Source organism: Zootoca vivipara, chromosome 1 (assembly GCF_963506605.1).
Source record: "Zootoca vivipara chromosome 1, rZooViv1.1, whole genome shotgun sequence".
In the NCBI taxonomy this organism is placed as follows: Eukaryota; Metazoa; Chordata; class Lepidosauria; order Squamata; family Lacertidae; genus Zootoca; species Zootoca vivipara.
In genome coordinates this window covers 81,098,138-81,112,809 of record NC_083276.1, presented here as the reverse complement: position 1 = coordinate 81,112,809, position 14,672 = coordinate 81,098,138, and the positions used below count along the sequence as shown (strand labels likewise).

At 46.4% G+C, this 14,672-nt stretch overlaps 1 protein-coding gene across 3 annotated transcripts in view; it reads right to left on the bottom strand.

The window, feature by feature from the left end:
- Positions 1-5,167: 5,167 nt before the first annotated feature.
- Positions 5,168-14,672, bottom strand: part of PITPNM1 (phosphatidylinositol transfer protein membrane associated 1) — a 29,172-nt gene continuing 19,667 nt past the window's right edge. For all 3 annotated transcript variants that reach the window (XM_035124267.2, XM_035124285.2, XM_035124276.2), the window contains 8 exons: positions 13,204-13,352; positions 11,770-11,880; positions 9,545-9,661; positions 8,912-9,060; positions 7,801-7,950; positions 6,792-6,975; positions 6,483-6,611; positions 5,168-6,334 (listed from right to left, as the gene is read on the bottom strand). In XM_035124267.2, the coding sequence (XP_034980158.2) occupies positions 6,080-6,334; positions 6,483-6,611; positions 6,792-6,975; positions 7,801-7,950; positions 8,912-9,060; positions 9,545-9,661; positions 11,770-11,880; positions 13,204-13,352 (1,244 nt within the window). In that variant the 3' untranslated portion in view covers positions 5,168-6,079. The remainder of the gene's footprint in view (positions 6,335-6,482; positions 6,612-6,791; positions 6,976-7,800; positions 7,951-8,911; positions 9,061-9,544; positions 9,662-11,769; positions 11,881-13,203; positions 13,353-14,672) is intronic.

Genomic DNA, 14,672 nt, shown 5'->3' with positions numbered 1-14,672 from the left:
CCATTAACTGTTGATAACTCATTCTTGAATTGCCCCTCCCCCTAAAAATTGATTTGCTCCCCCTGTGGGGCGTGTGTCCCACGTTGGGAACAATGGATCTAGATAGACCAAATGAGGTAGCTTCCCCAGAGCACAGGCACCAAGTAACAGCAGCCAGCCTCCAACTAGAAGAGGGAAATGGTTGGGCAGTGCAATTGCAAATCTGGAGTCATAGCCAAGCCTTGGCCCAGAGTTGAAGTTTTCACTTATGTGGATCCACATGACTTAAGAGGAGGTACACAGCTGGAGTAGGGAAATGCTGTGCTAGGGAAAGGGGCAGCCCAAGCTCTGACCCTAGTGGCACAAATTTTGCAAGATCAATGCAGCAAAAGAAGGAAGCAAGAGCACGTGAGGTCACTGCCCTCCATTTTTTAGGTTGGTTCACTTGTCTCAATCCTGCAGCTTTGTATATTAAACCAGGGAACCACAATAGTTAGGGTGGAAGGAAAAATACTAGGGTTTGTTAACTGGGAGCTTGTGTGGCTGGTAAATAGCAATTCAAACACCCGGGGAGCAGTGGTGAAGGGAGAAAGAACAGGCATGGAAACTGATGGGTGGCACATCTTCTTTCAGGACAAAAAGAAGCAAAGATCAGACGATGGAGAACAAAATGTTGTATTGACAACTCTCCCACAGCCACACTGTGCAGATGGAGTTCCTGGCCCACCGCAGTACACTGCGACAGAAGCAAACAGGTGAGAATCCTGTCAAACTAGAATATAAATCCAGCCTTCAGCTTCCAGTCCTAAGCAACACGGGGAGCTATTTTGTTGTGCAAGCCCTGGGTGATGCATCAGAGGGGAGCTGTGCATTCTGCTCCAAGTGGCGCACCTGGTTCCTCATCCAGGTGGGGGTGGATAAACTGCTTGTGCACACAGATTGCCTCAAGCTAGATCAGAGCAGATGCTTTCTGAGTTCTTGTCCCCACTTTGCGCTCTCTCTCCCCCCCCCATGTGTATCTTCCTGTGTAGATGGCAAAGTTCCACCTGCTTCTTTTCTGTGTTATCAGGATGTTGTTAAAGGGACAGGAGTAGGGCCACTTTAAAAAGGAGAAATTGGCAATCTCATGATGAAAAAAACTTGGGTCACCCTTGCGTCGTGTTAACGTTTGAACCTTCATTTTGTAGATACTCACAGCTTCCTGAAAGCATCCCTGGAAACACACATGCAGACTGGTGAGTGAAGGAAGTGGAGCTCATTCTCTATTATGAATAAGAGTTTAGGCAGGGCTCAAATTGTTGGGCACCTGCAAGCCCTATGTGCACTGGGGTGGGGGCTCTATCAGTCTCTACACCAAGGATGGGGAACTTGCAGCTCTCCAGTGTGGTTGCACTCCCAACTCCCATCAGCCCTAGCCAACATGGCCACTGGTCAGGGATGATGGGAGTTATAGCTCAACAACATTTACATTGCCTATTCCTCCTGCTCCTCTTCCTTGCTGATTCTTATTGCTCACCATGATGTTCTGAACACCTGCAGTGTTTTACTTTTCCCCTTTAGAAAGTGTACCACACAATGACCTTGAGAAATCATCCAGGAAAAAAAATAGTACTTATTCTTCCCTAGGAAGGGAACATTAAGCGGAGCACACACATATGTAGATACTATATCTAGCATTCTGGTGCTTCTCTGTTCAATACACGGAGGGAAAGATTTAAGGTTTACCTTCATCCCTGTTGGAAGTTCCTTGCGTTGCAGTTCCACAATGGCTTTGATGTCTCTATGACCAGAACTTCTGTGCCAGAGTTCTGGATCTGCTTCATCCTTCTTGTGCATGTGTGCCACATTTGCAGTCCAGAGTTCTGACAGATTAGTCTTGTAGACACCATTAATCAAACATGCTTCAGCATATAATTTGCCATCTTAGGTTACTTTACATTTACCATTTCCAGATTGTATAAGGAAACAATTTTTTGTCTGAGGTGGACACACAGATCATGTTGCAATTCCATCAGTTTTCTTTCAACTGATTGCTTAGCTTTCAGTTTAAGGTTCCTAAACCTGTACCATGTATCTTCATGCTTTCACCATTTGCAATTTGAATATTGCTATCCACAGATTGATTAATATTGCCAATGTTTCCGAAGAAGTCTTAATCATAACTCATATGTGAAGAACATCCAGAATCAATTATACATTTGTTTGATTTTGAATCACAACTGTTTACAGTTACATTCTTCTCATGCAGGAAAAAAAGTTTTTCCTTGTTCCCCTTATTTTGACTTGGTCGCTTAAATGAAGGGGATTTTGCTGGTTTGAGAGCTTACAAAATTTGGATATATGTCCCTCTTTGTTACATCTGAAACAAACAACCCTTTTGGCTCTCCTCTGAGACTGGAACACATAGTTTGTGTCACGGGGTTTTCCATTCTTGGCTAGAGAGGTTGCTCTTCTCTCCATACATTCCTCTCTCAAGTGACCAATGGCATCAAGTTAGGGTTAACCTTGGTTATTCATCCATGGGAGTGTGGCTTCATATGGTGGAAGAGAGTGAAGAAAGAAGCTTCACTTCTTTCTTCACCGGAGACTTGGGTCTAGGAATACAACTCTGTGCTCTTAACCCCTTCATGCATTAAGTAGATCCAAGATTGCTGGTTGTTTGACTGCAATTTCCCACACTCTGAAAAAAAGAGCTGAGACATGAGGCAGGAGCAGGAGCTTAAGCCCAGAGGAAGAAGGCAAGTGAATGGGCTGGGGTGGCCAAGTCAAGGGCCTACTGGGGGAACCTGGAACCAGCATGTAATGGTAGAGTCAGACCATTGATGCCTCTGTTGGTCCAGTAACGTCTATAGCAGGGATGCCCACCAAGGTGGATTGGAATCTACTGGCAGATCTCTGGGCAATTTGCCATAGATTGGCAAGGTTTCTGGTGACTCCCAGTTGTATAACAGCAGCAACAAAACTATTTCCCCCCAGCTAAGTACGTTAGGCTGCTGCAGTGATGAAAGAGAACCAGTAATGGACTCTTACGTGAATGACTGTGAGCTCAGTTCAGTTTTGGTACTGGAAACAAATAACTAGGCTCAGAATGTCAGGCACTTGTGTTCTTTAATTCTAACTGTTGAGTGTTTCATATCTGGATCCAACTGGCAGATCTAATAGAAAAACAAAACCATTCTAACAAGCCTGAAGTCTGCCCACCCCGGTCTACACTGACGTGCTGTGGCTGTCTGGGGTTTCACACTCAGGTCCTTCCCAATCCTAGCTGCATATGCTGGGGATTCATCTTGGAACCTTTGGATTGCAAAGCATGTGCTCTACCACTGAGTTATTGCACTTCCCCTATACTGTATATATTATTTCATTGCTTCCGTGTTGTTTTTCCACCAAAACCCAGGGCTCTTATCCCCACCCCCACATCCATTTGACACCCTCTTACACATTCCTTTCTTCTTTCTCTGTCTGCAGGCCCCACGGTGCTGCCGGTTATGAGCCATACACTGGATAAAGTTGGATTTTTAATCGTCGCCACTCTTTTTTGCTTTGTTGATGTTTGATTGTAAGGTTTCAAGCATTTTATTTTTGGTTTTTTGTAACGCGTGGCTACATTAAGAACTCACAGTATTTATCATTATCTACCATCTTGATCTGCCATATCCATTATTATTTATCACTGATGCACCAATGAAGCAGTGCTAACCACCTTGAAAGATGGCTGCCTTTTGCTCTAAGAACATTGTGGAGGCAGAGGAGAGAGAACAGGGAGGCTGGACATGGGTTTTCTTTCTTGTGTTCTTTAGAAACCTGGACTTCCCTTATTTCTACTGTATTGTGCTGTTATGGAAGAATTACTCTGCTAATAAAGGAAATTGTTAGAAAATAGTTGTGAAAGACAGTAAATCACCGTCGCATCTCTTCAGCACCATGTAATAGTGCCTGGGGTTCAGTCGTAAGTAGGACGTGGGTGGCGCTGTGGTCTAAACCACGGAGCCTCTTGGGCTTGCCAATCAGGTTGGTGGTTCAAATCCCCACAACGAAGGGAGCTCCTGTTGCTCTGTCCCAGCTCCTGCCAACCTAGCAGTTCGAAAACACACCAATGCAAGTAGATAAATAGGTACTGCTGTGGCAGGAAGGTAAACGGCATTTCCATGCGCTCTGGTTTCTGTCACGGTGTTCCGTTGTGCCAGAAGTAGTTTAGTCATGCTGGCCACATGTCCCAGAAAGCTGTCTGTGGACAAACACCGGCTCCCTCAGCCTGAAATTGAGATGAGCGCCGTCACCTTTAACTGGACTTAACCGTCCAAGGGTCATTTACCTTTTTTTTCCCTTTAGAGTTGCCACCTGTCTTGTATAATACAGGATTGCCCTGTATTTCAATGTAAAATGCTATGTCCTGTATTGATACAGTTTGACCTGTATTTCAGGTCCTGTATCTCTCTCTCTGCCAACTTAGGGAATCTCTCCAAATGCATGTCTTTGAAAAGGTGTGTGAAACGTCATGTATTTAAGCTTTGGGTAGCCAAGCACAGACAGATTTACAAATTTGTGTGTACGTGTGTGACAAATTCCAGAGGGGCCATCCTGTTAGGCTGCAATAATAATAATTATTTTAAAAAAAAACTGATGACATTATTTATTATTTTTTACAATTATCCAAGGCTGCAATCGATTTTAATGGATTGCTTTGAAGTTACCCCAGCACCAGATAAAATAAAATGTCCTACCCTGACTGAAATGCTAATCACATTGCTAGGTCCCCTTTTCCACAACACTTTCTTATGTACCTACCCTTCTAGGATTAGCTTGATCAGTATCCTTAAGATCAAGACCAGGGCAGAGCACAAGGTGGGCAGTCTGTTTTATGCTGCAGAGAGGGCCAGACATGATGTTTGGGGTCTCCTGGAATCAGAGGCTGCAGCAATGGGAGGAACAGGACCCTCTTGAGATGTGAATGCTCTGCACTCTCTCATCTAGGCACAGGTTGTATATATGTGTAAATAAACCATACATCCTAAAGCAACCACTGGCTCTGGTGTGCCTCATTGTTCCAAAAGGTAACACAGACCCTGGTAAATGAGCCTGGTACCCCTGGAATCTCACACCACTCGGAGATTTGGGTGGCGCCTAACTGTACCACCCCTCAACTGCTGCCTCAAAGCACACATTCACTCTTCAATTTTTGCTTTTGTTTTATTTTTTTTATTTTTTTCAGTTTTGTAACACATTTAAAGATAAATGTAAAACCCCCACAAATCCTCCAAAACAGGATTAGACTTCCCGGCAATTCTGACACAATGAAATAAATACCAAGCCCTCCCTTGTCAGGAAGGGAATATGGAATCATCCTTATTCATGGCTATCCTGTGCTCTCACACTGGACACAATACATGCACAGGAGGGCAGTATCATGCAGACACCCAAAGACCGGGGCACAGGCAGGATTGGACTGAGAACGGCACTAGGGACTGGAGCAAGGCGCTCGACCTCTGCAGGAAAGGGGCAGCTGGGATCCCTGATGTATATATATTCCCCTAACCACCCACCCTAACCTTAGCCACAGAGGGATATAGGAAGACCTGGGAGATGGATGGGGCTGGACCCACTACTGCCTCACTTGGCATCAAATGGGGAGAGTGCAATGCTATATATCCCAGACCTCAATCATTTGAAAGGGGGGGGATGTGAACAGTCAATTCACAAGCAACGTAGCACACTTTTAAGTCAGGGTAATATGAACATCCCCACCCCCATTTCTCCCTTTCCCCCCTCCCACCTCATAATCCCCAGAGGGTATGACTTGAGGGACACTGGCTGAACTGCAGGTCAGAAGAGACCACAAAACAGAACAGGCAGGAGTTGGAACTAATGGGAATGGAAGCAATCTCTGGGATTATATAGAAGTTCTCTCCTCCGTATCCTTGCGGCACTGTGTGCCAGCTTGCGGCCTCTGCTGGGCAGAGCCCCCTCTCTCACTCTTCCCCCTGACCAACCATACCTAGTATTCTTGGCCCCTTTCTCTCACAACTGTGGCCTCTCACAGGCCCAGCCCTGGCACCAGCCACTGCGAGTCAGAAAATGCAGAGACTACCCCACGGCGGGCTCACTCCTCACTCTCCAACTTCAGGCTAACGCTGCGCGCCTTGGCTCGGGGCTGGGCATTCCCTTGCCCCTCTCGCTCGGCCTGACTCTGCCCCCTCGAACGCAACAGCTGGCTTTGCTTGCGCAGAAAGTCGACGGGAGCAGGGCAGCCGTAGCTGCCTTTGCCCAGCGTGGGCCTTGTCGTCCCCTTCGGCGAGTGGGCAAGAGACGCCGCTTCCAGCTGTGCCAGGTGTGCGACGTAGCCATCGGATAGGAACTGCAAGGAGAAAGGAGAATGCAGCTGGCGCTTGCTCTGTTCTTCACCTCCCCTCCCTGAGGGAGCAACAAGCTCTGTAGGCCTCAGAGCCTGAGGAGCTCCCAGCCTGCTGCTGAGGCCACGCTTTTCGTGAAACAAAACTCCATACCTGGCACTGGCTTTGCAGTTTTTTCACAGCCCGGCCCACAATGTAGATTTGAGTTGCGGGAAGCCCTAGAGAACTGTAGACTGAGATATCTTTGGTGGATCCATAGCCAGCCACTATGGTCACCTCTGCCTGCAATAAAATGGATGAAGACATCAGTGACTTCTCTCCCACACTTTTCTCCTGTAGTGCTCTTTCCACTGCACTCACAGGCACCGCAAGGTGTGTCAGAGCCACACGCATGGGCCTCTCTCAGTTGTGCTGCAGCCCTTCCCACAATAACATCTGAACCCTTGGTGAACGCTTATGTACCTCCTGCTGAAGGCCCTGTAGAAAGGCAGCCTTCTGTCGAAGAGGGTCATGTGTGAGGCCATCACAGAAAGAGACAGCCCCATGGGGGAAGTTATGCTGGGTCAGCCAGGCCACCACACGGTGCTTCTGCATGTCTGGACGCCCCGTCACATAGATGATCATGTAACCGGAGTCCTGCCAATGCCTAAAGGGGCAAAGAAGGATTATTTGTGGCAAATGGGTGGCTCATTCATTCATTCAGGGTGCCTTGTGGGGTGTTAGACTAATCTCTCTCTATTTTTTAATGTCAAGTTAGTAGTAGCCCTCTCTACTTCCCATGTTGTTTGCTGCATGTCGAAGTGATTTCCTTTTGTACAACAAGGTGGTTGTTAAGAGTGAAGGGGCACTCTGTACCAGATGCATTTTGAGGGGATGCAGCCAAGGTGATCTCCAGAAATATCTCCTTATAAACTTCTTCACCTATCAGACACCAACTCTAGTTTAGCCAAATGTGAGTATCAAAATAAAATCCAGTCATCCGACAAAACCTTCTTTCAATAAATCAATCTTGACAGCATTTTGGCACTGAGATATATAGATGTGTAGATATAACTATATGACAATGGGGGGGGTAGAGTTGTTTCCATAATTGGTGCTTCAAGTTTTTATTAAGTCTTGAAGAAGAGTGAGGATTTTTAATTTATTTTACACATTTTCACTCTGTTGAGAAAACTGAACTTCCACAGTTAGGCAGACTCAAGGAGGGTGGTGGGGGACATGAATGTGAGCAAGTTTGATTTCTTACTATGCTGAGCATTCACATATCAAGACTTTGCAGCTCAAAATTCTTGGAAGAATTGTGATAAAGCGAATTTTGAAGGAATAAATAAGTCCAGCAGGAAACAGAGTTGTGGAGAGATTATCATCAACCCCCCCCCCACACACATACACTTCAGAGTCAATAGGAAAGGGGGAAGTGACAAGCAGGTCAGGGAAAGGTATGGGGTCCCCAAGAGGGGCTATTACCTACCTTACTACATCAACAGCACCAGCGCGCACCTTGGGATCGCTGCCCATAATAGAGACACTGGCAGTGAAGGAGCCATCGATACTAAAAACAACACAAGGCGTGGACTTCGCTACCACAGTTAGGAAGCACTCGGCATAGGTGTGGTCACCCCTGTGGAGAGAAGCACAATGAAGGAAACCCACCAGCAAGTGCCCCTCCTCTCAGAATCGCCAGTGCATGGCCACCACACTCAAAGACCCTACACAGGGACAGAGATGACTGACATTAGAAGGCTGGTGGGGCTTCTCCCTATAGCTTCAGAAAACCAAGGAAGGGGCAGGTCAAGCAGTTCAACTATGGCAAATGAGACATCCTACCAAAATATAAGGCCTCTGCCAGGGACAAATGGTCATCCACTTGGTCACAGAGCCAGAATCTCTATTACGGTATTTATTAAATTGCTATCCCGCCCTTCGTCCAAGGATCACTGGGTGGTTTGCAAAAACACAAAAACACATAACATAGTAATAAACAAAAACAAGACACACCCACCCACCAGTTTAAAAGGCCTTAGATCAGTGGTCCTCAACCCCCGGGCCACGGACCGGTACCGGTCCATGGATCAATTGGTACCGAGCCGCCCAAGGAACATTTAAATACAATTAAATTAAAATTATTAAATCAAAACAATCTAAATAAAATATAAGCAATCAACGTTCCCCCCCTCAGCGGGCCGTGGTAAAAATATCAAACGTTGACTGGTCCGCGGTGATAAAAAGGTTGGGGAGCACTGCCTTAGATGGTTTAATTAGCCAAGGGCCTGGGACAAGAGGAATGTTTTTGCTTGTTGCCTAAATATATGTAATGAAGGCACCAGATGACCCTCCCTGGGGAGAGCATTGCACAAGTGGGGAGCCACCGCAGAAAATGCCTGTTCTCGTGTTGCCACCCTCTGGACCTCTCATTGAGGAGGCACATGAAGAAGGGCCTCCGATGATGACCACAGGTTCCAGGTTGGTTCATACGGAGAGAGGCCGTCCTTGAGGACTTGTGGTCATAAGCCAGGCTGGACTGAGGATAGGATTTCTGCTCAAAAAGGTCAACCACAGAACAGGGTTCACCACACACTCACCTCACTACCATTCGGACAGGGTACATGCCAATGCCCAGCATCTTCTCCTCGGGGAGGGTGTAGGAGAGTCTGCCACTGCCACTTGTCACCTCTGTGCCATAGTGCACCCATTTTCCTGACAGTGGCTGTGCCATGATGTAGATATCCACCTTCGGGAAGAGATCAAGGGCCACAGCAATGTTCACTTCATTGCACATACCTCTTCTACTGCGTTACCTGTCCCCAAGCTCAGCTAATCTCTTACGGTTGGTAAGTCACGACCTCTTCCGAGTCTAGGGGGGGGGGAGGCATGATTTCCCCCTTAATTCCTGACTGCAGGTGCTGATCATATCCTTCATCCCACACACCCCATCTGAAAGTTCCCTGCTTCATTTTGATTTAACACTAATTTTATCTCTTTTTCCTTACAGCTCCTCAGCCCCTGTGGGAAATATCCATTCCTTGCCTCCTCAGGACTCATTTGTAACATGGCCCATGGCCCTCGTGTGGCCTCTACTTGCTCCTCCTCCACAATTTTCACCCATATGGCCTGCTCCATTCTGGTCTGCTGCCCCCTACTGCTTTTAACTGCTGACATCTTCGGTGCAATCCTGAAATGTCCACAAACCCCCAAGTAGCTACGCTTTTTGTTACCTTCTCCCCAGTCAGAGTCACCACATCCAGCGGGCCATACATGAAGCGCCCGCTGAAGAACTGGGGTCGCCCCTCACACACGATGACATCACTGGCGCGGTGGTTTGCTGTCACATTCTGTAAAAACCAAAGGGGTAAATCAGTTTTTACTAATTTCACCTCAGCAAAAGGGGACATTAAAACACAGGAATTGGATCTGTCAGCACAGGATAGCAGCAACAGGGCTGGCTAGAGAACACAGCAATTCAAACACGCACTCATAAGAGGAAATTTGGGGACTTTACATTGCTTTTGAGGGAGCAGGGAAATCTCACCATATGGTGGCTAACTGTTCCTATAAAACAAGGGTGGAGAACTTGCAGCCCTCCAAATATTGGGACTACAACTCCCATCATCCTTAGCCATTGGTTGTTGAAATATAACTGTGGGAACAGTGCCCTTTTCCCTGGTTAGGGTGTCTTCTAGGCAACGTGGGAGTGCATTTGTAGGAACCAGCAACAAAAACCACAATTTCTTACTGTGTTGAGATTGCCATATTGAAAACAAACACCACCTTACGCTGTACTTGACAGGAGAAGGCAGCAATCCCCCTTCCTCTGTGAGGTGTTTTTTATTATTATTTAACACAATTTATATACCACTTGATTGCAGTAAAACATCTAAGTGGTTTGCAAGAAATATTAAAGTTATCAATAAAAAAATGGTTAAAACAATTAAAAACATTGAAGGCAGGATTCCCCTAACCACTGCCATCAGTGGAAACCCTGCACAAGGATTTTGACTTCCCCCCTCACCCCTGTCCCCCGCCCCCCACAATTGGCTCTGGGAGGGAGTTCAGAGAATGCCCAGAACAACACATGGAGGGAGGAATTGGGGATCGTTCCATCTGGTAAGCTGAAATGCCAGTCCAGATGGAACAATTGGAAGAGCATAGTGTTGAATTACAACCAGTAAGGTAATTAAAATCAACAGTAAAATAAATTAAAGCATGTCAACATCTAGAAGTCTGTACAGGCGTGCCTAAACAAAAACGTTTTAAGCAGTAACAAACAGTATTTGCTTCCTACTGAATGATCTTGTTCCCTGGAACAATTGTCAAACCTTCAAAATCATCACAACTGCTTGAGGGAAACTTCATTCAAATACCACCTACATTCATGTTCTGAATTATGCATCACAACCTGCTATTAGAGTTTTGCATTTAGCTCTGCAACCTACACAGCCTTGAGCTGCTGTACTTCTGCCAAGTCCTAGAACCCAAAGCCACCTCAGCCCCACCCAGGCAGGTGCCTGCCCCTGTCTCTCTACACAGTCAGGGAGCAGCACCTGAACCTTTAAAAGGGCAGCAGCATTTGTCTCCTAGACCTAGAGCAAAAAACAATATATCTCTTTGTTGTTCAAAGGTTTCATTAGCATCACCTAGCATGACAAGCCAGGCAGGTGTTTGTGAAAGCAGTTAAGTCCAGTCAAAGGTGACTATGGGGTGCAGCACTCATCTCGCTTTCAGGCCAAGGAAGCCAGCTTTTGTCCACAAACCGCATTCCAGGTCCTGTGGCCAGCATGACTAAACCTCTTCTGGCACAACAGGACACTGTGACAGAAGCCAGAGCGCACAGAAATGCTGTTTAGCTTCCCGGCGCAGCGGTACCTATTTATCTATTTGCACTGGTGTGCTTTTTAACTGCTAGGCTGGTGTGCTTTTGAACTGGTGTGCTTTTGAACTGCTAGGTTGGCAGAAGCTGGGACAGACCAAAGAGAGCTTACCCTGTTGCACAGATTCGAACCACCAACCTTCCAATCAGCAAGCTCAAGAGGCTCAGTAGTTGAGACCACAGCACCACCCACACACACAAGCTAATAAAGTTGTTCTCCATCCTCAATTTTCAAGCAAGGAAATGTAAATCTTATGCTCCAAACAGATCTTGCAAAAAGATGTGTGTCTACATAAAATTGTCTGGTTTCATTTGTGAATGAAAACGGCAACCATGTTTTTGGCAAGTGGCAGAGGAGGATAAAGGGGGAGGCAGGAAGAGAGACAACAACTGTGGTGATATGGTAGTATCCGTGAAATCATCCTTAAGGCTATTAGCTGTGGAAGGAATAGAATCAGCTCATATTCCTTTCCCTGAAGACACAGTGCCCCACCCCAAGCCAGAGTCCTGTTTCCCCACTTGCACGTGTGAGTTAGAGGCAAGGGAGCCACCGTGGGGGACAGAGCTCCATACCCTGATCTTCACTTGTGTTCGTTTCCGCTGCCACTTTTCACGAGGAAACGCTGGGCTGTAGATGGAACTCTCCTCATTCTCTGTCACTTGGGGCTGCTCTGTCTCAATCACCTGCAAACACATAGGAACATCAGGGCCAGGCTTCAGGAGTGCCATGCTCAGGCACCAACTCCTAGAGTTTCAGTCACATTAATAATATACAGTCGCTGGGCAGATTAAAGTGGAGAGTTTCATTGCTCCCTTTGTCTCTTATATCCTTCCTAAATAGATTCAAAGTGTGAACCTCTAGCTGCTTCACACCAGAGCATACAAAGGGCACTTCCAAACGGCATCCTGACTGAGAAGTCATCCTGATTAGTTTGAAGGGAGGTTATACACAGTGTGGGCTATTTAATGAGCATTCCCTCCAATTTGCTTCTGGGAAGGGTAGGCTACTGTGAAACATTTTCCAGCACATTTTCCTGTCACCTTCCTTATTGCAAAAAGTCAGATCTTTGGGGAAGTGGGCTTGTTGCACAAGAGCTCCAAATCAGCTTTAATTGCACAACCTTTAATTGCACATCTGAAGGCAGCCCTTTTTAGGGAAGCTTTTAATATCTGAAGGACTATTGTATTTTAATATTTTGTTGGAAGCTGCCCAGAGTGGCTGGGGAAACCCAGCCAGATGGGCAGGGTATAAATACTATTATTATTATTATTATTATTATTATTATTATTATTATTATTCTGAATTTGCTGGCATGTGACACAAAAATATCATTAGCCTAATTGTCCATCTAGCCCAGTGTTGTCCACTCTGGCTGGCAACAGCTCTTCAGGGTCTCAGTCACAGGCCTTTCCCATCATTTAATCCCTTCTACCTAGAGATGACAGGGAACGAACCCAAGACCTTCTGCAAGCGAAGCTTGTGCTCTGCTGGTGAGCCACTCCTACAAACTCCTGTGTTGTTTTTGGATTTGTTTCTCCAAACCAGGAGTCCATGCCTGCCCCCTAGCACACAGGGCTGTGCTCTGTTTTGCTCTGCATAACAAAACAAGCCTTTGCCCTGCACTGTTAGGATCTCCCCGCAAAGTGTCCACCTGATCCTATATATTGTTCCATAATCCATCCAGGTTCCGAAAGAAAAGAACCTGCCTTAAAATCCACACACCCCCTCCAAAATTTACACCACAGTTACACTTAACTATGCAAGGTAGCACTCACCCACCTACCACCAAAGCTGCCTGTACAAATTTTATCCACCCAAGTCTCTCTCCATTTCTACTCCCATGTCCCCTGCCTGGGTTCGGTTTCCTCCTATATGCCCCTCCCCTCTACTGCGCAAACATATTTTTAGATGCCAGTTTCCCATCAGAGGAACAATTAGAGCCCTACCCCCCACCGCACGCAGTTCCCCAGCACAGGGACATTTCCACCTGCCCACAGCCCTGGTACCTGGCGCAGGATGAAAGCCGCCACATCAGCACTTTCCCAATAGCTGGCATGGAAAAGGTGAGGGAGGGTGATGGTGGGGAAGGCCGTCAATGCCTCAGGGCAATAGAGAGAGTAGTCAATGCGTTTAGCACCCCACCAACGATCCAGAACTAGACATGGAGGGAAGAGAAACAGTTGTTAGGGTGGCCCCATTTGTCTCCTCACTTCAGCTGTGAACCACACTCATGTGGCTGCTTTTACTTTGTCTGCCCATTTCCTGTTACCTTTACTTCCTCCCCAACAAATAAACAAGTCCTACTCGTCACATTCTCTGAGGCCTCAAGTCAGCCAGACAATAATAACGCTGGCGCTGCTAGGGATATGGCAACGTCTGCCTCATCAACCAATCCTTCACAGTCTAAGAGTGCAGCCCTCCCTGCCTACGTTGATGGCCTCTCTGCTGGTTTCTGCTAGTGGGGAGTAGTGCTCTTGGGGTGCCATAGCAGAGGTCCCAGCTATGCCCAGGCCGGCAAAGAACTGCTGCTGGCAGTTCGCCCGCCAGTGGTAGCAAGAGAAAAGCCTTGATTGTTTTCAAGGACAGACATGAGGTCCAAAGACCTGAGAATCCCAATCCTCAGGACGCTCAGCTACAACAGCCTGGGGCTGGTGTAGCAATAAAATTAAAAGAACTGTCCTGTAGAGACCTTCTGCCCTGGCCAGCGCAAGGCAACAGGGTTTGAGATATGGTGGTGGGTTCCTCTGCCCCTAGATAACATCCCCATCCCCCAAAGGAAGGGAAAGCAATGGATGCAGGGGGAAAACCAGAGAGAACAGGTTTCCAAAGGGCCAAAATATTTTATTATGCACATGTTTCATCTTTGCATTTAACATGCAGGGTTGGTTTTTTTTTTTTGGTTGTTGTTTTTTAAACAGAAATAGGATCAGTTTGGGGCACAAATAATTGTTGGAATCACAGCAGGTGAATTTAACTTGTTCCTCAACTGCTGCAGTCCTAAAAATAAACCCTCCTCTGAAATTGGGATTTCCCCTACAAAGCAAATGTCAATTGTCAACCACTCCCTCAAGAGCTGATTCTATCTGCATTTTTAAAAAGAAGCAGCCCTGAATATTAAATGCAAATACTATCCGGGCCTGTAATCTTTAAATTCCATTCATTTCAGTGGGCTCTTTCAATTCTACTTCACTAGAATTTAAGCAGCCTGGCTGCGCATAGGAATACAGCCTTTTGCTCTTTGTTCATTATAATTCAGATTTTGGGTTTATTAGTATGTCAGGCACTAACTCAGTGGCTTGGCAGAGCCAGAAGAGTGTGAAAGCACTTCAGTTCAGAATGCGCAACTGCAAGTGACACAAAAGGGCACAATATGCCCAAGCTATGGTAGCAATGTCAAATTTGGGTGGGCCAATCAAAGAACAAGCCTTTTCTTGGCAGCACAGCAAATATTCAATCCTTGCAAAATGAACTCGTT